Source organism: Piliocolobus tephrosceles, chromosome 15 (assembly GCF_002776525.5).
Source record: "Piliocolobus tephrosceles isolate RC106 chromosome 15, ASM277652v3, whole genome shotgun sequence".
Taxonomy (NCBI): domain Eukaryota; kingdom Metazoa; phylum Chordata; class Mammalia; order Primates; family Cercopithecidae; genus Piliocolobus; species Piliocolobus tephrosceles.
In genome coordinates, this window is record NC_045448.1 from 25,410,431 (window position 1) to 25,437,140 (window position 26,710).

At 47.0% G+C, this 26,710-nt stretch overlaps 1 protein-coding gene across 10 annotated transcripts in view; it reads right to left on the bottom strand.

The window, feature by feature from the left end:
• Nucleotides 1-1,794: 1,794 nt before the first annotated feature.
• Nucleotides 1,795-26,710, bottom strand: part of DTNB (dystrobrevin beta) — a 301,137-nt gene continuing 276,221 nt past the window's right edge. For 4 of the 10 annotated variants that reach the window (XM_023230081.2, XM_023230082.1, XM_023230079.1 and 1 more), the window contains 4 exons: nucleotides 12,602-12,761; nucleotides 11,697-11,786; nucleotides 8,270-8,323; nucleotides 1,795-2,105 (listed from right to left, as the gene is read on the bottom strand). In XM_023230081.2, the coding sequence (XP_023085849.1) occupies nucleotides 1,882-2,105; nucleotides 8,270-8,323; nucleotides 11,697-11,786; nucleotides 12,602-12,761 (528 nt within the window). In that variant the 3' untranslated portion in view covers nucleotides 1,795-1,881. Of the gene's footprint in view, nucleotides 2,106-3,828; nucleotides 3,858-8,269; nucleotides 8,324-9,482; nucleotides 11,787-12,601; nucleotides 12,762-26,710 lie in introns of those variants that run through there. The other 6 variants (XM_023230086.1, XM_023230088.1, XM_023230085.1 and 3 more) reach the window with 3 other exon arrangements.

Consider the following 26,710-nt stretch of genomic DNA (forward strand, 5'->3'; position numbering starts at 1 on the left):
GAGAACCACTGGTGCAGTGTATTACCTAGGAGCCCTGAGAAGGACATTTCATTTAGTTTTCTGATCCACACAAGGAGAACCCGTCCAGGCACATGAGGCTTGTGGCTACAGAGAGTGTCTTGCCAAGGAAGGCGGGCTACTGACCTCCCACACGTCCAGCATGTAACCCATCAGCTGACCCCGGCAGTGCAGAGGCCAGAGGCCAGACTGGGAATCCACCGAATGCCTCTTCATGAGCTCTTTTCTTCCAGAAGGTGCAGCAGGAATTCAGATGGCTGTAGGCATTGCCATAGCAACTGCACCCCTCCGAAGTGCTTATGGGCTACAGGAGCACAGTAAGCAGCGCAAAGAGGGGCGCGTCTGCCAGTGGATGAAGCCTCACCAGCAGATGAGAGGGGCCACGAAGGGAAGAGGAGGCTCAGGGTGGCTGGGACTTATGGACAAGAACTTGGTGGAGCTGTTGCTTCCTCAAGACCCACGATGTATTAGGTAGCCCTCCAGGGGTCCTCCGGCACAGAAAAACAGCGCCAGCCCAGGCTATGGTGCTGCACGGCAGCCTGGCTCACCCGGGAGTCAGTGATGCCGCAGTCTCTCAAAAGACCGTCTACCTAGGTTAAATTAGGCTGCCCAGTGGTCCCAGAGCAATTAAGACGGAAGTGCCCATCTTCCTTCTGTGATGACCACCTGTGTTCCTCGCCAGGATTGAGGAAAGGGACCCAGTTCCAAATGTCTGACAGGGATGTGGGTCCTAAAGCAGATGCCAACAGTCGCGAGGGAGCTCGGGGCTTAGGTAATAGCAGATACTCTAGCTCTACAAGACATCAACCGTAGCAAGAACCGGCATCAGCAGAGTGCACCCGGTACCTGAGTGCTGGCCTCAGAGCTGAGGACACAGAGTCAGCAGGGGCTTGGACAGAAGAGAGGGCCCCATGCCCTTGGAAACAGGGATCCCTGCTTGCCTGGAAGGCCAGAGGGGCCACGGTGAGCGGAACCCCGTGGAAAGTTCGGGGGCACACAGTGCCAACCAATGGGAAGATGAGCTATGGGGGAGAAGAGACAGAGAGGAAAGGATGGAAAGAGTGAACACCCACCCCTTCTATTTTACCCTGACTGGGCCTTGGCAGGCTTCCCTGGGACTCCATCCGTGCGCGGCCAGGAGTTGATCCCACCGGCTCTGCACAGACCTCCTCAAAGCCAAGGTCAGGGGTCTGCAGAGGTGGGTGGGGGATGCCAGGGAGCCAGCTGTGGGGCTTCTCGCTTCATTACAGTCACTGCCCTTTATAAATATTTATAGCAGTTCTTCTGCTAAAAATAACATCCTGGAGCCCAGGGAGGAGGAAAAAATAAATGAAAATCACCGGGAACGGGACTTGATCACGTGTACCCGAGCCCAATGGACCCCTAAGGCGAAAGGCTGCGAGCAGCGCCCCCGGCGGCGCGCCCCCTGGCGGCCACGGAGTCCGCGGCGCAGAGAGCCCCTCCCGCCCACTGCCAGGCAGCCAGCCCGGCTGCGGCGCGCGGCGCGATCTCCGCCTCTCCCTCCCGGGTTGCAGGCGGCGGCATCACACGGGGCGGGCGGAAGCCTAACCAGTGTGAGGCTATTTTTAGCACCGTGGCCAGGGTGTGAATGTCTACAGAGCCGAGCAAGGCCTGACGCTTTCTTTGCACGCTAGAAGAAACCTGTTGGTTTTTAAAGGTCAAAGATAAGGAAACTTGTGCCCCCACGTTTGGGAACACCCCACGTGCTGGCCAGACGCCAGGCAGAGTTCCATCAGGTCACAAACACACAAGAGCTTGGTGCTTTTTCTTTTCTCTTTTCAACCTCCAGGTAAATTCCTGATGCGGAGATGAGACCATGCCCTGAGGGGAGTGATGAAGGTGCTAGTACATGCAGGGCTGTGCAGGGGGAGGCCCACCAGCTGTGTCACGCAGCCCCTCCCCGCTTCCCACCGGCTCTGGCTCCCCTCTCCCTGGCGGGTGGAGTGTCGTCTGGCAGCCTGCAAGCCTGGTCCAGGTGTGCGGTGGAAAGATGGAGAGGAATGTGCCTCTGGGGGAAGACCTTGCCTTCGCCATGTCGGCGCCAGCTTGCTCCTCGTCCTCTGTGCCTGCGCAAGATACACTCACCGTTAGTCACGGGCACTGCTGAGGGTTCAGGACAAAAGCTGCTAACATCTACTGTGAACAGGAGGCCCTGCGGGGAGGAGCTGCTAGGATGCTGGGCGCCTTTCAAGCGTTGAGCTGAAGGGTGGTACCTAGGGTCCTCTGCCATCATTCCTAAGGGTCAGGAAGTGTTTCCGTGGAAGAACTGGGTTCACAATGCAAGGTTTGGAATGAGGTGCTTTCTTGGGGAGAACTGTGGCCCAGGAGAAAGGCAGGGAGGACTGAGGTGTGCCAATGAATACTAAGAGGAAAGGGAGGAAGCCTCAGCTCCAGGGCATCAGAGCGCAGGCCTGGGCATCCATGGAACCGCAGCGCCCAAGTTTAATGCTTTTAGTTTAACTCCTGACTGTTGGTGTTTCTCATCACCCCTGATGTGGGTCAGAGAGGGCAGGATTAGGAGGCAGAAAAACCGGCTCCAATTCTGCTTCTGGCATAGAGCTGCTGGTGTGGGGCTTTGGTTTTCTCCATGTGCAACAAGGCGGTGGGGGCACATGGCTCTGCCACGTTTCCTTGCACCCCAGTTCCTTCTGCCCGGGGGACAGAGGGGCTCTGGCAGGCTCCTGCAGGGCGAGTCAGTTCCTGATTTCCCTCCTCGGCTGCCACGGCCTAGGCTTGCTTGGGAAAGGGCCTTGCCTGAATGCGCACAGTGAGTTCAGGGAGAAGCGTCTCTCCAAGCCCCTGGGGCAGTGATTTCCAGGGCAGCAAGAGAATGCGCGTGGCCCAGGTGCTGCCCACCTCTCAGCTTGCACAATCCAGAGTCAGCGCAGGCTGAGACTGCAGGGGCCCCAGGGGAACGCGCAAAGCCCTTCAATGGCCTGGCGCAGTTGGGCAGAGAGGGCTGAGAGGGCCAGAAGCTATTCCAGGATGACAAGACTTGGGAAGGTCTGAAAAAACCCCTTTTCTGGATTGTGGGGCTAGGGCCCTGGCTTTTTCACCTGAGGAAGACGCCTAATTTTTAAATATAAGAAGTGGGGGAAGGGGGAGGGAAGGCAAGATTTTAAAATGGAGAATTGGCGCTGGGACTAGAAAGAGTTAAGGTGTTGAGCTGGAAAATGGGAATGATGAATTCCTAAAGGCAATGAGCATCTGCCACTGGGGCAGTCTATACTTTTCTGCACTGCTTCTCCAGGAAGTGAGAAGGTGCAGCTTGGCCGGGCACCATGGGTAGCGGCTTGGTCAGCCCTGTATGTAGTGTGATCCTGCATGAATCACATGTCTGTGGGTTAGGGACTGTGACTCGGTGCAGTGCTGGGTGACAGAATCCAGGGATGCACTGGCTGTGGTTTGGGTCCCAGGAAGGAAGTGGGCAGTGGCTGTGGTAAAGGAGCACGGGAGGCAGTGCTCCCCAGGGAGGTGGCCTTGCTCAGCATGCCCTGTTTCAACCAACGGCGTTGGGTCTGCCAATGCCATCCCAACACAGAGGACACCAGGCCATGCCCAAGGACCAGGCATGCAGACAGTGCCGTGCAAGATAGGACATGGCCTAGAAATAGGGCAAGGAGGGCACATGGCCAGGGTGGGCAAAGGGAAGGGACAGTCAGGCTCTTGCATCTTCACCTGTTAGGACTGTCCTGGCTTGGGACCTGTGACTGCAGAAAGGGAAGGGAAGGGAAGATGTTGAGGAAGGAGGGAGGGGCCGTGGGGAGGCAGAGGACTCTTTGTACTCACCTGAGCTTCCTGTGTCCGGCTCTGCTAACCTGTGGCAGCACGGGCAGAAACCACACACTGAGGTCACGGCCAGGTCTTCTCATGCCCCAGACTATGCTTCCTTCTCATGCCCCAGACTATGCTTCCTTGAACCACCCACCCCAGGGGCTTCCTTGCTTCTCCCCTGTTACTCGTATGTTGACTTTTCCCACCCAGGTATGACAGCAGGGTAGAGTCATACTTTCTACTACCATAGGCAACCCAAGGCAGCCATGGAGACAGATGCTTCTCAGAAGGAAAGTCATTAAAAATGGAATCAAATCTCCTTAAATCCAGGGAGCAGTTACATGAGGGGGGCAAAGCCCACCCAGCTCTGAAAGTTCCCCAAGGGACTGCACCTTGGGTGAGGGCAGTCCCCCTCCTGCAGATGATCTGCTTTGAAAAGCCATGAGCTTGCTCACCCGGGGCTTGAGCACTGCCTGGCCCCTCCCAAGCCTGTTTTGTTCTCTGAGGGCCACTGCTGTCCAGCCTTGCAGCAGGGCTCTTTATGGATGCAAACTGGATTTACAGCCCCCACACCGGGATGGCAGGGTCTGGGAGGGGAGATTCTGAAGGACACAGGAGCATAACATGGGGCTCTGGAGGGTGGAGAAGACGTACTATGGGGGAAGGTGTCAGTCTGTGCTTCTTCTATGTGTCTTGGTTACACTTCTCTGAGAAGATGCATAGGAGGAAGGGTACCCCAATGGAGCAGAAGCGTTCCCCAGGATGCAGCCAGCCAGCCAGCCAGGGCGAACAGGGAGAGGCTTGAGGTAGGGGTGAATATGGCAGGGAAGTTCAGCTTGGTCCAGATTCTTCAAAAGTCCCATTTGACTCTCACAGTTTCCCTATCGAGCAGACTATTTCTCTGACAGTGCTGACCAAATTCTGTTTATATTATGTCAGCATGGTTTCAACCCCAAAGAAGCAAATATACTCTCTCTCTCTACAGTTGACAGTTACAGATCTCTGGTGTCCAGGTGACTGCAGTTAGTTCTAGGTCTGTAAAATTTCAGGCCCAGCTCATGGCAGAGAATCAGGAGGTCCACCCACAAAAACACTTAGTCTTATAAAAATGCCTATGTATCAGCTACATTATATTTTCAGGGACATATCATAGGACCTATATAATGTGGAGAGTCAAACATAAAAAACTCTACCATCTCTCACCCCAACTATTAACACTCTTGGCCTTAGGGATGACACCAGAAAGTCACATACAATTCAGGCATTCCCACAAAAAGATTTCACATAGACATACAGACATTCTGGTATATGCATTGAAAGACAGACAAGGAGCTCTAAGGGCAAGAGGCACAGAAATAAGAGATGAAGACGGGCAGTGCAGGTGTAAAGACAGCGCCCTGGGGCCTGGAGTGCCAGGCAAGGGAAACCCAGTCCGATGCAGACAGGGCAGTGTAGGTGCAAAGACAACGCCCTGGGGCCTGGAGGGTCAGGCAAGGGAAACCCAGTCTGATGAGGACAGGGCAGTGCAGGTGCAGAGACAGCACCCTGGGGCCTGGAGGGCTGGGCAAGGGAAACCCAGTCTGATTCCCATGTGAGGCACGGCCCACACTCAGAATGGAACCAGGATAAGGGCTGGAGTTCGTGGCCAGGGCAAGGCCTCAGTGGCTAGGGCAGAGTCCTAGGTTTGCTTTGGGGGAGTGAAAGGGACTGAGGAGAGGCCATGGGAAAAAGCTACTGGGGAAGGGAGGGGCAAGTAAAGGGAGGCCAGAGATGCAGCTGTTACATCTTCAGCCAGGAACATTCCACGTGAATGCTGGGATTTGGTTGGTGTGTCTGTGTGTGTGTGTGCATGTGTTTGGAGCATGTGTTTACACCAGTGTAAATTTATCTCTGTGTATCTCTTCACCTCTTGCCCTCCTGCCTTCTTTCTTATGTGTGTGCAGAAGTCAACTATTTCTACATTTCTATGAAGCATTCCTAGATGTCTGAAACACTACTCTCTCTAATGTGACCTTTTATTTTTATTTTTTAGAGATAAGACTTTGCCCTGTTACCCAGGCTGGAATGCAGTGGCATGACGATGGCTCACTGCAGCCTTACACACCTGGGCTGAAGCAATCCTGCCTCTGGCTCCCAAGCAGCTGGGACTACAGGTGTGCACTACCACATCTGGCTAATTACTTTTATTTTTTGTAGAGATGGAGTCTTGCTATGTTGCCTACGCTGGTCTCGAACTCCTGACATCAAGTGCCCCCCCCGCCTCAGCCTCCCAAAGTGGTGGGATTACAGGTGGGTGAGCCGCCATGGTCAGCCTAGTCTGACCTTTTGGCGTCCATGCCACATAAGTCGTTCTCATCAACTCAGTGGTGCTGCTGTCCACTTCCTCCCAGGCCTAGCTCAGACTCACTAGATGATTTCAGAATCTGCAGAATGTTCCTCCTCTTCTCCCAGTTTCTTCCTCAGCAATTTCAGTTCCTTGCTGACAAATTCCTTGCCCCCTGAGACTCCAAAGACCCCTCTCTCTCTTAGCCACACCAGCCCCTATGGGCCAAGAACACTCCAGACCTGCTGTCCCATAGGTTTCCCTTTCTTGTCACAGCTTCCTTACCTGTAGCTCCCACTTGACTTACACCCTTCCTTAAATAAGACCACTCCACTTCCCTTAGTCTACCAGTTCTGCTCGGACTAAAGCACGGGTGTTGGAGTTAAACTCAGGCTGTGCCATTTATCACCTGGCAGGTTCTTTCACTCCGCCGAGCCTTGTTCAGAATTCCTCCCTGGGAGGGCTGCTGCTGGCTCCTCCTCATCTTCCTCCTCAACCTTCACCTCCTTGGGGTGACCAGCCATTGCATTTCTCTCCCCTGATAAGATACTCTCTATCTCATCACCCCATTTATTTCCTTTGATTTGCTCATTTATTGACCGCTTACTAAGTACCAGGCACTGGAACACAACATGAACAAAACAGACTAAAATCTCTGCCTTGGGGAGCTGATGTTTAGGAGGAATCCAGCAACTAACACATTAATGTGCGACAGAAGGAACAGCTCACCCTCAAATATCCAAAGAAAATTTTGTTTTCTGTTCAGTATAACATAGAAGGATGAAGATTAAGAGCATGAAGTTTGGAGTCAGAAAGACCCAGTTCTCTGCTTTTTTTTTTTTTTTTTTTTTTTGAGACAAAGTCTCTCTTTGTTGCCCAGGCTGGAGTGCTATCGCATGATCTTGGCTCACTGCAACCTCTGCCTCCTGAGTTCAAGGGATTCTCCTGCCTCAGCCTCCCGAGTAGCTTCGATTACAGGCATGCACCACCACACCTGGCTAATTTTTGTATTTTTAGTAGAGACAGGGTTTCACCATATTGGCCAGGCTGGTCTCGAATTCCTGGCCTCAAGTAATCCACCCACCTCGGCCTGGGATTATAGGCGTGAGCCACCACACCTGGCCTAATCTCTGCCATTTAACAGCTACATGAACAACAGTTCTCTGAGCCTATTTCCTCATGGGCAAAATGGGGATATTCGAATTTGTCTCACAGTGTTGTTAAGGATTAGATGAGATCATCATATGTGAAAATCATTCCGTGTAGCTCTTCCCAGATGTCATGTTAAGTTAAGCAGGTTTGATATATAATGAAACTAGGAAGGCACTCCTGTCCTTTGCTGACACCTTCCCTTCTTGCTTTTATTCTTCCACGAAGCCACAAAACCATTTGGCTATTCTGGCCCACAATAATATCTTCCTTTTCAGAAACCCTTATTATACTTATAAAGTTTTATGATTAGCTTTTTCTGCCACTTCATTTGATCTCCTGTTTATTTTGCATTTTTGGTCTTGCCTTTTTTTTTTTTTTTTGGGAGATAGAGTTTTACTCGTTGCCCAGGCTGGAGTGCAGTGGCGTGATCTTGGCTCACCGCAATCTCCATCTCCTGGATTCAAGCAATTCTCCTGCCTCATCCTCCCCAAGTAGCTGGGGCTACAGGCGCCCGCCACCACACCTGGCTAATTTTTTGTATTTTTAGTAGAGACGAGGTTTCACTATGTTGGCCAGGCTGCTGATCTTGAACTCCTGACCTCATGATCTACCTGCCTCAGTCTCCTAAAGTGCTGGGATTACAGGCATGAGCCACAGCGCTCCAGCCTGGTCTTGCTTTCTTAACTAGATCATAAACTTCTCCAGTCAAAGGGTCATCTTTTGTGTTCTACTTGTATCTGCTTCCTGTATCCCAACCACCTATCCCAGGATCAGGAAATGAAGCTCTTGGTGATCGACTGACATTGGCTCCTGGAAGGTAAAACCTGACTGTCAGATAAGAAAAGTAGGTACAGGGAACTCGGGTCCGAAAGCTTTGGGAAAGGTGGTGGCAGGGAGGAAGGCAGAAACAAAGTGGGGGGCAGTTCATCCATGAGCTCTGGCTCCCCATTTAAACTAGGAGTCCTGTTGAGCTGCCTTTACCTCTGTCTTTCCCATTGTGCATCTTCTCTTCTTCTTCCTCTGCACCTTCCTCTGCTGTGAAAACAAGTCCAGGGAGGCCAGTGACCCTTCAGCACAGGACCAGTTCAAAAGGAGGGTGAACAAAGCAACTGCTGAGGCTTGGGAGGAAACTCTAGCTAACAGCTCCTGGCTGCAGGCCTCTGAGGGTGCTTCAGCTCACCAGTCTGCACTTGTGTGGCCCACGCCCCAGCACTGTTGAATAGGAGCCCGTGAGCCCAGAGCCCACAAGAAGCAGTGCAGTCACATCACTCACTTTCCTGACCGGGGCGGGGCGCATGCGGTGTGGGGTTGCGTGCCTCCGTTCTATGCCTGTTTGCCCTCAGGTGGTGATGACCAGGGAGACATCTAATGTCTTGCATTCAGGTTTAAGAAAGTGACCATACAATATATGGTGGGGGAATACCTAGATTAATATGGGGTTCTGTAAAAAAAAAAAAAAATCTGGATGTTTTAGCTGATGATAAACTTAAAATGACCGCACAGTGCAAAGTGGCTATGTGGGAAGCGCTAATGCTGTCTAAGGTGCTTTTCCAGGGGCCACTCAAGAGGGTCACAGATGCCTTGTGCTCTGCAGGGACAAGATCCCCTGTGATGGACAGCAGAGTGCCCAGCCCTGGGTGTGCACTTTGAATAGCAGCCTTGGAAAATGGCCACATCCTGGTGTGGTCAAGCAGGCTGGTAAGAGAAAACCACGTCACGTTTGGAAAGGTTGAAGGAATTGGGTGTAGCAGTCTACAGAGGAGAACACTAGGAAGGGTTGTCACCTGCCATCCAACCCGTGACAGGCGAGCCTGCAGAGGAGGGACTGAGCTTGTCCTGGGTAGCTTTGAAGGACAGGGACAAATCAATTACAGAAAGGCAGATTTTGGCTCCCCACTGAGGAAGAACTTCCCAGTGATTAGAGCTGATCATGAATGAGCTCACTGGAAACATTCAGAGGACTGTTTTATTGGGTGGCAAGCTGGATTAAATGACTTCTAACGTCCTTCCCAATTTTTTTCTTTCTCTTTTTTTTTGAGATGCAGTTTTGTTCTTGTTGCCCAGGCTGGAGTGCAGCGGCGCAATCTTGGCTCGTGCAACCTCTGCATCCCAGGTTCAAGTGATTTTCCTGCCTCAGCCTCCCGAGTAGCTGGGATTACAGGCATGCACCACCACGTCCGGCTAATTTTGTATTTTCAGTAGAGATGGGGTTTCACCATGTTGGTCAGGCTGGTCTTGAACTCCTGACCTCAGGTGATCCACCTGCCTCAGCCTACCAAAGTGCTGAGATTACAGGTGTGAGCCACTGTGCCTGGCCTCGATCCTTTCCAATTCTAGGATTTCATTATCTGTGAAAAAACTTTATAAAGATGAGGAGTACAAGCTATGTATATACAGTATGTATATACTGTATAGACTATATGTAAAGATAATCTAAGTATGTCCTCTCATTGGAACAAAAACCTGTCAAGTCACTGTCAAGGAGATAGTAAAAACGTGTTGGTGTTGGGCGAAGCTGTTCTATTCATTGAGAAATTGGTACCCTCACATGTAAAGGGAGTTTATGTCTGCATGTTAGAGGGATACCATGCCATGTGTGGCTTTGGTCCACATCTACCTGCAGGCTTCAGTGACTGAGAGAACATCAGGGAAAGGGGCCTCTGGGACTCTGGGTTTGATGTCTTGTCCTGGAGGGGAGTAAGATCTCTGGCTTAATGCTCTGAAGACCCAAGTTCTAGGACCACCTTTCCCCCTTCAAGCTGCACGACCTTAGGCAGACAACTTTTCTGATAAGCACATGCAACATTTCTAAAGTAAGGGACTGGACAATGTGCTCTCTAAGGCACCTTCCAAATTACACTACATAATTTTGTTGAGACCATTCTTTCCTACTATGAGACACTGCTGAGTATTCCTATAACCTTTAAATTTTTGTGAAGCTATTTGGTCTCTATGTGCTTTATGCTTAACGGTATTTAATGACCTCTCGCCCTAGCAAGATGAACGCAGAAGCCACTTATTTTGCATAAACTCTAATAAGTGGCCATGAAGTACAAGTGTAGTTAATTTCCATGGCCCGAAATTCCGTAAGAAATTTCCTCTAAAAGTGGGATTTCTGGCATCTGTGGGGAGCTGTATTAGGGAAAGTGCCTTCTAATCACCTGTGAGGTCATCCCAAAGGCTGTCACCTCTTCTGTTCATGTGTACAGAGGGGGGGCCGTGCTTCTGATGGGGGTTGAGAAACAGTGCTAGAATGGAGAGGGTGACACCATCAAACCAGAGAAGCAGCATCTGACCTCAACTGACTGGAAAGACCAGCCTGGGCCACATACTCACTTTGGTCTGTATGAAAACAGGCAGACTTGAGAGCAGAGCTGGGGGCTCTGTCCAGTCCCATGACAACCCGAAACATGTGAGCTTTCTCCTACGAAGGGCTGAAAAATACCCAAGGCTTGCCTTCCCTAAGAGTGTCTGAATAAATCTATGTGTTTGAATGGTCCATGAAAAAAGTGCTTTATCTTTTTATTTAATAGCCCTGTTAAGCTACTTCAAGGTATTTAAAAGCACTACATTAGGTGGAAAGAAACAAAAGAGAACCATCAGTGTGAGTGACCTACAGCACTTAGGAAGGGAGACCATTAGTTTAACAGAAAACACGGAAACCCCACTGCTGTGAAATCGTTAGTGACTCTGGCCCCTACGTAACTGGCAGAGTCATGGGGATTCCTGGAGATGGGATGATATGTGAATGGCCTTTTATTTTCTCTCTCTTTCCTGGGCTTTATGTAAGGTAAAGGTCTTTGGGAAGTCACTGATGTGGCGAGGTGATGGAGAAACTGAGAAAGAAGTCACAGATGAGCTGAACATGAGGAGTGGAAGAGGCGACAGACTCAGGTCATGAACTTCAGGTGAAATCAGAGCCTGGTCACGGACAAAAGGAAGGAATAGGCTTCAAAACCAAATCAAAAAGGAGAGAGCAGAAAGGCATCAGGGGAAGGTCCAGAGCTTTCCTGGCTGATTCGGCTCCAGACTTCCAGGGAAGCTTCAGAATGAGGCGGTCAGTCAGGCCTAGGGAGAGAGCGGCTGTGGACAAAGCACAGATGGAAGATGGGGTAAGTGAGGAAGGGGGCCTGCCTGCACTGAAAGGTCTGAATTTCTCCAAATTCAGCTTGCTCCACAAGATGCACTCCTGAGATAGGCCTGAATGTGAAACCGCCCCTATGCAATCCTGTGTGACAGAGGCTCTCTGGGCAGAGACATCCAATGTGTTCCTAGAAGGCAAAGTTGGGTGGTGAAATGGGGTGGTGCGAGCTGGGTGGTGACGTTCTGCCAGAGCTGGCGAGGAAGTGAGAAGGGTGCGGGCGAGGCAGGGGAGGCCAGGAAGCCGGGTGGGAGCTCTGGGTTTCACCTGAATGGAGCTCCTTCACCAGGGATGACATGGTGTTGGTGATGGAGTCAGCTGCCACCAGCAGGTCATTGCGGAGGTTTCTCCTCGTACCTGAGGAGAGGCAGAGCAGATGGGGATGTCGGGGGGGGGGTGAGCATGGAGAAGAGATGGCTGAGCAAACACCTCCGTTCTGCCAGGCCTGAGGACACAGGTGTGGAATACCTAAGGGGAGATGGGGCTGCAGCAGCTCCACCCACTGCCAGCCACACCGGGGGCAGGAGGCACCAGCCCACTGGTCCCTCTCCGTCTGCCCTCTCTACCTAGGGAGCAGCATTCTGTCAATTCCATGCTTTGCCACCACCACACAATCCAGAGCTGGGTTCCAGAATAAGCATTCCGCCGAGGTCTTCCTCAGCCTTGTGGGGGCGGGGCTCTACTCTCCACAACCACCACCACCACCTCCCCTTCTCACCTCCAGCCCCAGCAGGACTTCCCTCTGAATCCCCACCCAACTACTTAATACTGCTGGTCACCAGCTCCTCCGATGACTGTGGCAATGGCGTGCACACTATGCTGTCAGCACGGTCCCAGTTACAGTGCCTGTTACAGTCCCTTCTAGGCCAGGGAATTATTCCATCCAATTCCTCTGGAGGAGACGAAGCTCAAAGGACAAAGCACTTCCCATAATCCAGAAAAAAGGGCAGAGAACCCCAGGAGGCCTGTTCTTGGCACACATCGGAAGCCTGCAGCCCTCCTGCTGGAGACCAGCCAGTCTCATGAGAAGGGGCCAGCACCTGACTTACTTACACTGTCAAAATCTGATCAAGCCAAGAGCACAAAACAGAAATGGAAAAACCTCAGCAGGAATCTTGTCCATGTTTGCAGATCCCTTCAGCTCCCCGCTGAACTCTGCTCCAGAAACTCACCTTGTGCAAAGGCCTCCTGCACATCTCCCCCAACTCCGCTCAGTGAGTCCTGCGGACAGTGGGTGGGGGTGGAGCCGGCAGACGTGGAGCGCACTGGCATGGGCATCGGCCGGCCGCCTCCATGGGTGGGCGATGTATGTGGTGACCCTGTGGCCTGAGCCTGGAGATTCAAAGAGAGAAAATATGTTATCTCAAGTACCTGACCTCTTTGAGGAAGAAAGAAAGTACTTTTTCTCCGTCAACCGGAGCCAGCCAGCGGGCCTCAGTTCAGTGGTACAAGATCGTGCTTGAAAGGAAGGAGTCAGGCTGCTTCCAAGACTGCAGAGAGGAAGAAAAGGAAAAAAGGAAAGGGTCGTGCAGGGCAGGAAGAAAGAACATCATAAGAAGAGACCAAGAATGGGAGGGAAAGAAGAGGCTGGCACAGAGTGGTGGAGGACTCTCAGGAAGACAGAGTGAGCTGTATAGCTGGGCCAGGGCTCTAGAAGGGCTTGGCTAGCAGGGCAGGAAGTAACATGCAAACAGCTTTCATTTTGTTTGCAAACACATTCATGTACACGTTCTCATTTGGACCACCCCACCCACCCCAGCAACCTGCGAGTGGAAAGGACATACGTGTGTGTGAGTGTGTGTGTATGTATATATTTATATATGTATATGTTTCTTTTTTGGAGACAGAGTCTTGCTTTGTTGCCCAGGTGGAGTGCAGTGGTGCAATCTCAGCTCACTGTAACCTTCGCCTCCCAGGTTCAAGAGATTCTCCTGCTTCAGCCTCCCGAGTAGCTGGGACTACAGGCGTGTGCCACCATGCTGGGCTAATTTTTTGTATTTTTAGTAGACACGGAGTTTCAACATGTTGCCCAGGTTGGTCTTTAACTCCTGAGCTCAGGCAATCTGCTTGCCTTGGCCTCCCAAAGTGCTAGGATTACAGGTGTGAGCCACCACACCAAACCAGGGTGTATATTTTTATATCCATTTTATAGAAGGAAAAGAAGAATGGAAAGAAAGCATTGTGTCAGGCAACACAGCTTGCCAGTAGAAGACATGGGAAGAACGCCTTGACTCCAAGGGTAGCAGTGTGCACTCTGCAGGCTGCACCCCTACTCCCCCAGGGCACGCTCTGAGCATGTGGGGAGCTTGGCTGCAGGCTGCAAGCGGGGCCATCAGGCCAGTCATGCCACACGCACTGCACATACACAGTGAGGCTGTCTGGGGCCACCCCGCAGGGACAAGGTGAAAAGGACATGTAGTAAGCAGAAACTGAGCTTTCCTTGGGAGGCCCTGGTACAGTTGTGGAGAAAGTTTGAGCAATGGGATAAAATAAATAAAAGGAGAAAACTAATCAAGGGCCGCTCACTGAGATGTGGGCTCTGGAGCTCTTCAGCACAACAGGAACTGAGTGTGACAGGTGGACTAGGGTTTTCTGTGGAAGCAAAACTGGAAAAACTATAAGCCAAAGTGTGAGAGTGAGTTTAAATGAAGATAGTTATCCTTCTGGGGAGCTAGCTCAGAAATCCCACATACAAACAGAATTGGCCCTGAACAGGTGGACAGGCTGGACACACGACATCCCACTGCAGTGCTTCAACCGTGTGGCCACCAAACTCAACAGAAATGGATTGTTTTCTGTGGTTCTTACTTCGACCATTTGTGTGTGTGTGTGTGTGTGTGTGTGTACACGTATGTGTGTATATTTCAAGAAGTTAAAAAAATACAGAAAACTAAAAAAGTACAACATAATTAACCACCCCAAATTGGTAACTTCATATCGTGTCAAATGTATTTCAACCTAAAAATATTGCAGATAAATCTGAAGACTGCTTTGACCACCAGTTCTTTCCTGTTCCAATTCTTTCCTCTCCTCCCTTCAGAGGCAACCATTATCAAAGATTTTGGTGTGAAACTTTTAACCTATATGTGCATACATAGCTATGAATAATAAATGGTATTTCATGCTTTTTAAATTTTGCATGACTGGTATTGTACTGCTCATATCACTTTGCAATTTGCTTTAATCACTTAGCATGCTTTCTGAGATCTTTCCATGATACAAATAAACATGAACTAAATCAAAATGGATCATAGTAACTATAAGAGCTAAAACTAAAATGGATCATAGTAACTGTGAGGGCTAAAATTATAAAACTTCTCTAAGAAAACACCTAAACCATGATATGTAAAAACAAAACAAAACAGATAAACTGGCTTTCATTGAAATTTTAAACTTTTTCTTTTTCTTTTTCTTTTTTTTTTTTTTGAGACAGAGTTTCACTCTTTCACCCGGGCTGCAGTGAAGTGGCACAATTTTGGCTCACTGCAACCTCCGTCCCCTGGGTTCAACCGATTCTCCTGCCTCAGCCTCCAGAGTAGCTGGGATTACAGGTACATGCATGCCACCATGCCTGGCTATTCCTGTATTTTTAGTAGAGACGGGGTTTCGCCATCTTGGCCAGGCTGGCCTCGAACTCCTGACCTCAGGTGATCCACCTGCCTCGGCCTCCCAAAGTGCTAGCATTACAGGTGTGAGCCACTGAGCCCGGCCAAACCTCTGCTTTTCAAAAGATATCACTAAACAACATATGGACAAATCAGTTCAGAATGAATCAATAACTTAAACATAGGAGCTGAAATTATAACATTCTTAGAAGAAAACATAGGGGGAAGGATTTATAATCTTGGATTAGGCAATGATTTTTTTTTTTTTTTTTTTTTTTTTTGAGACAGATTCTTGCTGTGTCACCCAAGGCTGGAGTGCAGTGGCGCTACCCTGGTTCACTGCAAGCTCTGCCTCCCGGGTTCATGCCATTTTCCTGCCTCAGCCTCCTGAGTAGCTGGCACTACAGGCGCCCGCCACCACGCCCGGCTAATTTTTTGTGTTTTTCGTAGAGATGGGGTTTCACCAGGTTAGCCAGGATGGTCTCGACTTCCTGACCTCGTGATCCGCCTGCCTCGACCTCCCAAAGTGCTGGGATTACAGGCATAAGCCACTGCACCAGCCTAAGCAATGACTTTTTAGATATGACATCAAAAGCCCAAGCTATGAAAGGAAAACTAGATACACTGAATATTATCAAAAGTAAAACTTTTGTGCTTTGAAGAATACCATCAAGAAAGTGAAAGTCAACCCCCAGAAAGGGAGAAAATGTTTGCAAATTATATATGATACATGATCTATATATAAAATATATAAAGAACTCCTCTTACAACTCAATAATAAAAGGATAAATAATATTTTTAAATGGGCAAAGGATCTGAAGAGACATTCCTCCAAAGATATATAAATGTCCAATAAGTACACGGAAAGATGCTCAATATTATTAGGGAAATGCAAATCAAAACTACAATAAGACACCACTGCACACCCACAAGGATGGCTATAATAAAAAAGACAGGTAGTAACAAGTGTTGGCAAGGATGTGAGGAAATTAGAACCCTAATACACTGCTGATAGAAATGTAAAATGGCCATAGGATAGGCCACAAAACAAATCTCAGTAAATTTAAGAAAACCAAAATTATATCAAGTACTCTATCAGACCACATTAGAATGAAATTGGAAATCAACTCCAAAAGGAACCCTCAAAACCATGCAAATACATGGAAATTAAATAATCTGCTCCTGAATGATGGTTGGATCAACAATGAAATCAAGATGGAAATTTAAAAATTATTTGAACTGAATAATAGTGACAGAATCTATCAAAACCTCTGGGATATGGAAAAAGCGGTGCTAAGAGGAAAGTTCACAGCATTAAATGCCTACATCAAAAAGTCTAAAAGAGCACAGACAATCTAAGGTCACACCTCACAGAACTGGAGAAACAAGAACAATCCAAGCCAAAACCCAGCAGAAGAGAAATAACAAACCGAGCAGAAGAGCAGAACTAAATGAAACTGAAACACACACACACAAAACAATACAAAAGATAAATGAAACAGGCCAGGCATGGTGGCTCATGCCTGTAATCCCAGCACTTTGGGAGGCCAAGGTGGGTGGATCACTTGAGGTCAGGAGTTCGAGACCAGTCTGGGTAACACGGTGAAACGCCATCTCTACTGAAAAAACAAAAATTAGCAGGGTATGGTGGTGTACGCCTGTAATCCCAGCTACTCGGGAGGCTGAGGCAGGAGAATCTCTTGAACCCAGGAGGTAGAGGCTGCAGTGAGCTGAGATCACACTACCGCACACCAGGCTGGGCAACAGAGCGAGACTCCATCTCAAAAATGAATGAATGAATGAGTGAATGAAACCAAAAGCTGGTTCTTGGAAAAGATAAACAAAATTGATAGACCATTAGCAAGATTAACCAAGAAAAGAAGAGAGAAGATCCAAATAAACTAAATTAGAAATGAAACAAGAGATACTACTACTGATACCGCAGAAATACAACAGATTTAAAGCTACTATGAACACTTTTACATGCATAAACTAGAAAACCTAGAGGAGATGGATAAATTCCTGAAAATATACAACTCTCCTAGATTAAACCAGGAAGATACAGAATCTCTGAATAGACCAATAACAAGCAGCGAGATTGAAATGGTAATAAAAAAACTGCCAACAAAAAACAGTCCAGGACCAGATGGATTCACAGCTGAACTCTATCAGACACTCAAAGAAGAATTGGTACCAATCCTATTGACACTATTCCAAAAGATAGAAAAAGAGGGAATCCTGCGTAAATCATTCTGTGAAGCCAGTATCACCCTAATACCAAAATCAGGGAAGGACATAACAAAACAAGAAAGCTACAGACCAATATCCCTGATGCACAGATCCTCAACAAAATACTAGTGAACCAAATCCAACAGCATATCAAAAAGATAATCCACCATGATCAAGTGGATTTCATACCAGGGACGCAGGGATGGTTTAACATATGTAAGTCAATAAATGTGATATACCACATAAACAGAATTAAAAACAAAAATCACATGATTGCTTCAATAAATGCAGAAAAAGCATTCGACAAAATCCAACATCCCTTTATGATTAAAACCCTCAGCAAAGCTGGCATGGAAGGGACATACCTTAATGTAATAAAAGCCATCTATGACAAACCCACAGCCAATATTATACAGAACAGGGGAAAGTTGAGAGCATTCCCCCTGAGAATTGGAACAAGACAAGGATGCCCACTTTCACCACTTCTATTCAACATAGTACTGGAAGTCCTAGCCAGAGCAATCAGAGAAGGGAAAGAAATAAAGGGCATCCAAATCAGTAAAGAGGAAGTCAAACTGTCACTGTTCACTGATTATATGATTGTATACCTAGAAAATTCTAAAGACTCATCCAAAAAGCCCCTAGAACTGGTAAATGAATTCAGCAAAGTTTCAGGATACAAAATTATTGTACACAAATCAGTAGCTCTGCTATATATCAACAGCGACCAAGCTGAGAATCAAATCAAGAACTCAACCCCTTTCAGAATACCTGCAAAAAATAAAATAAAATACTTAGGAATATACCTAACCAAGGACATGAAAGACCTCTGTAAGGAAAACTATCAAACACTGCTGAAAGAAATCACAGATGAGACAAACAAATGGAAACACTTCCCATGCTCATGGATGGGTAGAGTCAATATTGTGAAAATAATCATACTGCCAAAAGCAATCTACACATTCAATGCAATTCCCATCAAAATACTACTGTCATTCCTCACATAACTAGAAAAAACAATCCTTAAATTCATATGGAACCAAAAAAGAACCCACCTAGCCACAACAAGACTAAGCAAAAAGAATAAATCTGGAGGCATCACATTACTTAACTTCAAACTATACTATAAGGCCTCAGTCACCAAAACAGCATGGTACTGGTATAAAAATAGGCACATCCAATGGAACACAATAGGGAACCCAGAAATAAAGCCAAATACTTACACCCAATTGATCTTTGACAAAGCAAACAAAAACAAAAAACGGGGAAATGACACACTGCTTAACAAATGATGCTGAGATAATTGGCAAGACACGTAGAAGAATGAAACTGGATCCTCATCTCTCACCTTATAAAAAAAATCAACTCAGGATGGATCAAAGACTTAAATCTGAAACCACAAAGATACTAGAAGATAACATCAGAAAAACCCTTCTAGACAATGGCTTAGGCAAAGACGTCATGACCAAGAACCCAAAAGCAAATGCGACAAAGATAATAAATAGATGGGACTTAACTAAACTAAATAGCTTCTGCACAGCAAAAGAAATAATCAGCAGAGTTAACAAACAACCCACAGAGTGGGAGAAAATCTTCACAAACTATACATCTGACACAGGACTAATATCCAGAATCTACAAAGAAAACAAATCAGCAAGAAAAAAACAATTCTATAGAAAAGTGGACTAAGGACATGAATAGAAAATTCTCAAAAGATGATATACAAATGGCCAACAGGTATATGGAAAAGTGCTCCAGTTACTAATTATCAGGGAAATGCAAATCAAAATTACAATGCAGTACCACCTCACTCTTACAACAATGGCAATAAAAAAACTCAAAAGATAATAGATGTTGGTGTGGATGCAGTGAAAAAGGAACACTTTCATACTGTTGGTGGGAATGTAAACTAGTACAACTACTATGAAAAACAGTGTGGTGATTCCTTAAATAACTAAAAGTAGATCTACTGTTTGATCCAGCAATCCCATTACTAGGTATCTACCCACAGGGAAGTAAGTCATTATACAAAAAAGATACTTGCATACACATGTTTATAGCAGCACAATTTGCAATTGCAAAAATATGGAACCAGCTCAAATGCCCATCAGTCAATGAGTGGGTAAAGAAAATGGGATATATACACCATGGAATACTACTTAGCCATAAAAAGGAATGAAATAATGGCATTCACAACAACCTGGATGGAACTGGAGACTGTTTTTCTAAGTGAAGTAACTCAGGAATGGAAAATCAAACATTGTACATTCTCACTCATATGTGGGAGCTAAGCTATGAGGACACAAAGGCCTAAGAATGATACACTGGACTTTGGGGACTCGGGGAAAGGGTGGAGTGTGGCAAGGGATAAAAGACTACACACTGGGTACGATGTACACTGCTTGGATGATGGGTGCACCAAAATCTCAGAAATCACCACTAACAAACTTTTGCATGTAACCAAATACTACCTGTTCCCCAAAAACCTATTGAAATAAAAAAACTTAAAAATTGTAAAAAGTTTATGTATCACATAATATGTATACATAAATATATAAATCACATTATACATATTTACAAATATATAAATACACATAAATATATCATGATATATACGTAAATATAAATATACATAAATCTGTATTTATGTATATTTAAATATTTATATACATCTCTCTAACCACATCAGCATCAGAGTTTCTAGCAATAGCAAATATTCAAAATCTATGTGACAAAATCATGATTAAACAAATTAATACATGAATAAATCATTGCAACTGATTTGTAGGTATTTCTCACGTAATTGATAAAGGTACTTCCAGTGAGCAAGGAAGCCAGATAAAAATTTATGTTGTGAAGAAAGCACTAGAGATGGAATTTGCATTCTTATTTCAGCATTTTCTTTGAGTAAATAAATTAATCCAACTGAATCTTTCTTTTCTCTTACATAGTATGGAATATTATAAAAGGATTAATAGACAGTGTAGGTTTAAAAAATGTAGCCCAGAATTATATATAAGAAGCCCTAATTAAATATTCCCTCCCTCCTTCTTGAAGACTGGTGCTAGGATGATTCATAATTGCAAAAATACGGAACCAGCCCAAATGCCCATCAATCAATGTGTGGATAAAGAAAATGTGGTAAATGCATACCATGGAATACCACTCAGTCATAAAAAGGAACAAAACAATGGCATTCATAGCAACCTGGACGGAACTGGAGACCATTATTCTAAGTGAAGTGACTCAGGAGTGGAAAACCAAACATTGTATGTTCTTATCCACAAGTGGGAGCTAAGCTATGAGAATGCAAAGGCGTACGAATGATACACTGGTCTGCAATCCCAGCACTTTGCGAGGCCAAGATGCGCGGATCACTTGAGGACAGGAGTTCGAGACCAGCCTGGCCAACATAGTGAACCCTCATCTCTACTAAAAATACAAAAATTAGCCAGATGTGGTGGTTCATGTCTGTAATCCCAGCTACTTGCAAGGCTGAGGCAGGAGAATCACTTGAACCCAGGAGGTGGAGGTTGCAGTGAGCTGAGATTGTGTCACTGCACTCTAATCTGGGTGACAGAGTAGGACCCTGTCTCAGGCAAAAAAAAAAAAAAAAGAATGATACACTGGACTTTTGGGACTTGAGGGAAAGGGTGGCAGGGGGGTGAGGGATAAAAGACTACACATTGGGTACAGTATACACTGCGTGGGTGATGGGTGCACCAAAATCTCAGAAATCACTAGAGAACTTATCCATGTAACCAAACCCCGCCCCTGTGTTCCCCCAAAACCTATTGAAATTTTTAAAAAGGAACTTAAAAAAAAAAAAAAAAAAAAGACTGGTGCTAGGGATAGCTCTTGTGATCATTCTGCAGTATCGTTAATGTTCTTTTTTCCTAACATTAAAACCTCGATCTGAGCACTGTTTTGTCTCCCCCGCTACTTTTCCTATTACCACCTTCCAATCCTTCACTGTCATGTATTTGTAGACTGCGATTCTAGGAAAATCTCAACAATTTCTGAATTGAATATAAGTTAAAAGGGATAAATTTGTCTTGAGATTTTAGGTAACTTAATTTCTTTAAGCCATCTATGGAATAAAGATCAAATGTCACACCCCGCCCCCAACCCCTACAAAGTAAAACGGTGCAGCTCCTTTGGACAGACTGGCAGCAATTCCATTCATAGGTATATATAGCCATGAGACATGAAAACATATCCACACAAAAATCTGAACCCAAATGTTCATAGCAGCGTTATTCGACATAGACAAAAAGTCAAAACCACTCAAATGTCCATTAATTCGAGAGGCCAAGGGAGAAGAATTGCTTGAATCTGGGAGGCAGAGGTTGCAGTGAGCTGAGATTAAGCCACTGCACTCCAGCCTGGGCAACAGAAAGAGACTCCACTCCGTCTCAAAAAAAAGAAAAGAAAAAAAAAAAAGAAAACATTATGCCACATGCAAGAAGCCAGTCAGAGAAGACCACATATTGTATGATTCTATTTATATAAAATGTCCAGAATAGGCAAATCTCAGGGCACAGGAAGTGGGATAAGAATCTCTGAGGGCTAGTTTCAGAGTTTGCCTGGAAAAGCCTAGATTAAGTGACCAATTCAGACAGAGTGGGAACACAAGATAGAAATTAAATCCACTTAAAGAAAAAGAATGGGCCGGGCCCAGTGGCTCATGCCTGTAATCCCAGCACTTTGGAAGGCCGATGTGGGTGCATCACCTGAGGTCAGGAGTTCGAGACCAGCCTGGCCAACATGGCGAAACCCTGTCTCTACTAAAAATACAAAAATTAGCTGGGCGTGGTGGTGCATGCCTGTAATCCCAGCTACTCGGGAAGCTGATGCAGGAGAATCACTTGAACCCAGGAGGTGGAGTTTGCAGTGAGCCGAAATGCTGCCGCTGCCCTCTAGCCTGGGCGAGAGAGTGAGACTCCATCTCAAAAAAAAAAAAAAAAGAAGAAGCATGACCTCTGAAATGCTAACACACTTCACTGTAAGACAGACGGCCAAGCCAGCATTAAACATATGGCAAGGACTCAGGAATCTCCCTCTGTATGATCTGGGCCCGGTACCATGGCCTGAGGACCGCACTTCAGAGTCACAGGACCCAGGTTAACATCCAGGCTGCTTCGTAACAGAATGACACTGAACCTTTGCAAATACTTTGATATTGAAATGATGATAGGGGATGAGACAAGAGGGGTAGGCAGGGTAGCCAGCCATATGTGTCTAAAGCTCTAGCATCTGGAAGTGAAACCTCCTGCCCACCATCAGCCTGGAAATAATCAGACCCTCTTCCTGGTATCATCACCCAGGACATGCCTTCTGAGGAAGATAAAAACCAGATTCTAGAAGTTGTGTTTGTTCAGAGCAGTTGAAAGAGAAAAGCTACGACTTCTGGGCAGGTGTTATTTCTCCATGGGTCTTATGCCCCAGTCCTTGGCATTAGGATCATACTGGATGAAAATGAAGCCAGAAAAGAGCTGTCAGGGCCCTCCGTGAATTCTGGTTTAGGTAGGGTAATACCAGTTTGCAATCCTGGGTGGGTCAGAGGCAGAAGTGATAGCCCACCAATATGCACGGGCTTTTGCCAGGCCTGAGGCTGAGGGTTCAGGAAGCCCGGAGACTGAAGCTGATCTTGGATGAGGTATACATCATGCAAGGGATGTCAACCAACTCTGCTCCTTGATGGTTTTGACAAAAAAGCAAAAGTGTGGGCCTGTCCACACTTGACTCTGTTGATGGGACAACATCATTTGTCCCATGGGACAACATCTCTTGCCATTCTCTCTGCTGGGAGTGCTACTCTTCCCCATGCTGTCTGACCGGCTCCAGCTGGTCCCCTGGGCATCAATCTCACTGCCATCTCCTCTCGGATGAGACAATGTCTTCCTGAGATGCTCCCACGGAACCTTGTGTGTCTCCATCACAGCACTACCTCGCTTCTTAAATTCCATCCTCTGAATCCCTGTGCTTAGCACTGGTAAATTGTTAATAAACACTTGTCAAATGACAATGAAGGGCATCACATTTTTGGCCCTTTTTCTTCTGTCATGAAAAGTGGAAAAGAACAGGAAAAGGGCTAGAGCAGGTAGTAATCTCCAGGGAGTAATACATCTATCAGTCGTCAGTGAATCTTTTCTTTTTTGAGACGGAGTCTCACTCTGTCACCAGGCTGGAGTGTGGTGGCATGATCTCGGCTCACTGCAACCTCCACCTCCCAGGTTCAAATGATTCTCCTGCCTCAGTCTCTTGAGTAGCTGGGACTACAGGCGTGCACCACCACGCCCAGCTAATTTTTATATTTTTAGTAGAGATGGGGTTTCACCATGTTGGCCAGTATGGTCTCAATCTCTTGGCCTCATGATCCACCCGCCTTGGCCTCTCAAAGTGCTGAGATTACAGGTGTGAGCCACTGAGCCTTTTTTTTTTTTGAGACAGGATCTTGCTCTGTCTCCCACGCTGGAGTGCAGTGGTGTGATCTCGGCTCACTGCAACCTCCGCCTCCTGGGTTCAAGCAATTCTCGTGCCTCACCCTCCTGAGTAGCTGGGATTACAGACGTAAACTACCACATCTGGCTAATTTTTTGTATTTTTAGTAGAGACAGAGTTTTGCTGTGTTGGCCAGGCTGGTCTTGAACTCCTGTCCTCATGTGATCTGCCCACCTCGGCCTCTCAAAGTGCTGGGATTACAGGAGTGCTGGGCCCAGCCAACCAGTGAGTCTTTATGTGAGATACTTTAACTAGATAAGCAAATGTGGTCACCAGACCTCTGACATGGCCCCAAGTGACCCTCCCCTGCATTCATATCCGGGTGTAGTCTCCTCCCCTTCGATGTGGGCTGGGCCTACTGACTCGCTGCTAATGAATCAGACAAGTGGGATATCACTTCCAAGGAGAGGTTATAGAAGACTCTGACTCTCTTCCTTGCTCTCACTCTCTCCTGCTTCCTTGTCCTGGTGAAGGCAGCTGCCATTCTGTGAGCTGCCCTGGGAATGGGCCCTGTGGCAGGACCGATGGTGGCTTTCAGCCATCAGCCAGCACCAAACTGCGGCCCTGAGTCCAAGGAAACATGAGGATCTGAGTCCTGCCAAGAGCCACATGCTGCTGGGCCTTGAGGTGACAACGCCTTGATGGCAGCCTTGTGCTAGACACTGAACTGAGGGGTCCGGGAAGATGGCAGCTGGGTTGCCGTGAGGTAATCCATACTTGTTATTTATTAGTAAACATGTGTTCTCCCAAGCAGCTACGTTTTGGGGTACGTTGTTGTACAGCAACAGCTAACTCATATGCTAAGGTTAATTTTTAAAAATACGTTATTAGATCAATTCCATATGATGACATCTGATGAACAGAGAGTGGGTGGATGAATTCTGACATATGCGAGACCAGAACCAGAGGCCCTCAGAGGAACAAGCCAAAGAGCCCAGGAAAGAGGCCTCCAGATGAGATGGGAGGCAGGGATATGCAATCGAGAAAAAAACTTCTCTGATTTGGGAATGTGCAGAGGGCCCTGAGTACATCAGCCTGTCCTGACACCAGAAGACTCACCTCTTCACTTTGTCAGTCATGACCGGGGCCTAAAGGCATTTCTCAGCTGCAAACTCATTGACCCTGAAGAACAGGGAAAGCTGCAGGCTCTCTGGCTCTTACCACATCCCAGGTGGGCACTGAGGAGGCAGCGTACTTCAGTGAAAAGGGCACAGAGTGAGATTTCGGGAGATTTGGGCTCTTCTTTTGATTCTGTAGCACATGCATTTTAAGTTTTCTGGGGCTCAGTCTTATTTGTAAACTGAGGGAACTCAACTGGATAAAAACTGTATTTTTCAGATATAAAGTTCTGTGACCTCTGATCTTCGCTAAGTTAACCTCATCTCAGACATGGCAAGAACCAACACTCTGCTTCAGTTCTGACCATTCTGTCCGTGAGGAATGCTCTTCTGGGGTCCTAGCAGCATCTCGGTCATGTCATGGCATATTCTGCTTCTAATTTTCCTTTCTCACGAGTGGAGTCAGTACCATAGCTGCTGGCCACTGAGGCCTCGTGCAGATGATGCTGATGAGGAGGTGTAGGGAGAAGGCTACTCTGTAGAAGATGGAACTATCTCAGGAACGAGTTTGAAATAAGGTCCTTCTAACTAAATAAGCACAAACTAGAGTGTGTGGCGCACATGCAGTCTGAGAAGCCTTCTGTGCACAGCAACATTCCTGACGTGCTGACAATCACCTCTGAATCTGGCTGGAGTTTGTTCATTCTGTTTACTTGATAGGCACAGGCCAGACAGAACACACTAAAAATCAAGAAGAAGCACCGCCTTGTGCAAATGCACCTCGTCTCAAAAGCACAGATGGGCTTTATGTTCAGAGAGGCGGGCTCTTCTCCATGGAGACTGCCGAACACTCGCTCAGTGCGAACCAGTCTAGATAATACGCGGCACAGTGGGAGACTTGGGGGGGGGCATCACAGTTGGCACCCTGAGAATACGGGAAACCTGAGAAACACCTAGAAATCTGCAAAGGTAGAGGAACTAGTCAGGTGGCTTGAAGGATGGGGATGTGCTGTCCAATGACAGGAACAAAAGACTCTTGTGCCTCTGGGTTTCAGCTGCCAGGAGAGGGCAATTCACCTGGAGAAGCAAGGGAAGCTCTGCAATGTGCTACTCAGTGTTTTAAGGTTTCCTGATACAAGGACAGTGGAATCTTGTTGTAGTACAAGCTGTAACAAAGGCTTGAGTCCAGTACAGGCCAATCATGTGTCTAACCAATAACTACACACAATAAATGCCCTGTGACTCAGGTTCTCTTAATAAAGAGGTCCCTTGTATAACAGTTGGAAACAATTCTGTTGCAAATGTAGAGCCAGTGAAACATTACAATCTGATAAGCTCTCTAGACTGCTGGCTCTTCATTTTCAAATCAGCAAAGACCCTGAGAACCCGAGAAAACTGCGTCATGTTCCAAGAAAAGTGTTCAGAAATTACAAATTCAGAGGGTTCATTACCCCAGCAAACTAGCTTGTTTTAGTCCAACATTCATTTTTCATTTGAGAAGGCTGAGGTCAAGAGCGGTCACAAGGTCACACACAAAATCAGTAGATAGGCTAGGACTGGTCCCTGGGTCTGCTAATTGCCTCAAACTGCTAGGAGAAAAGTAAGCATATTAGGATCACAGCACAATGTTTCTGACACCAAAAGGAACACGGATCAGTCAAGACTTCTGACGACTGACCCTAACCATGATTTTCCAGGGGATAGTCAATTTCATTCCCAGCAAGGAAATGTGAGAAAGAAGAATACAGGGATTATGAAAATCTCTTATCTATAAAACCAATCTCATATTGGAGACAAAACAGGTACAGAAAATGCCAGAGAAGGTGCCCTGAGGACACGGGGATCCTTCACCAACTCTGCATCTGAGCACAGAGGCAGGGACTCA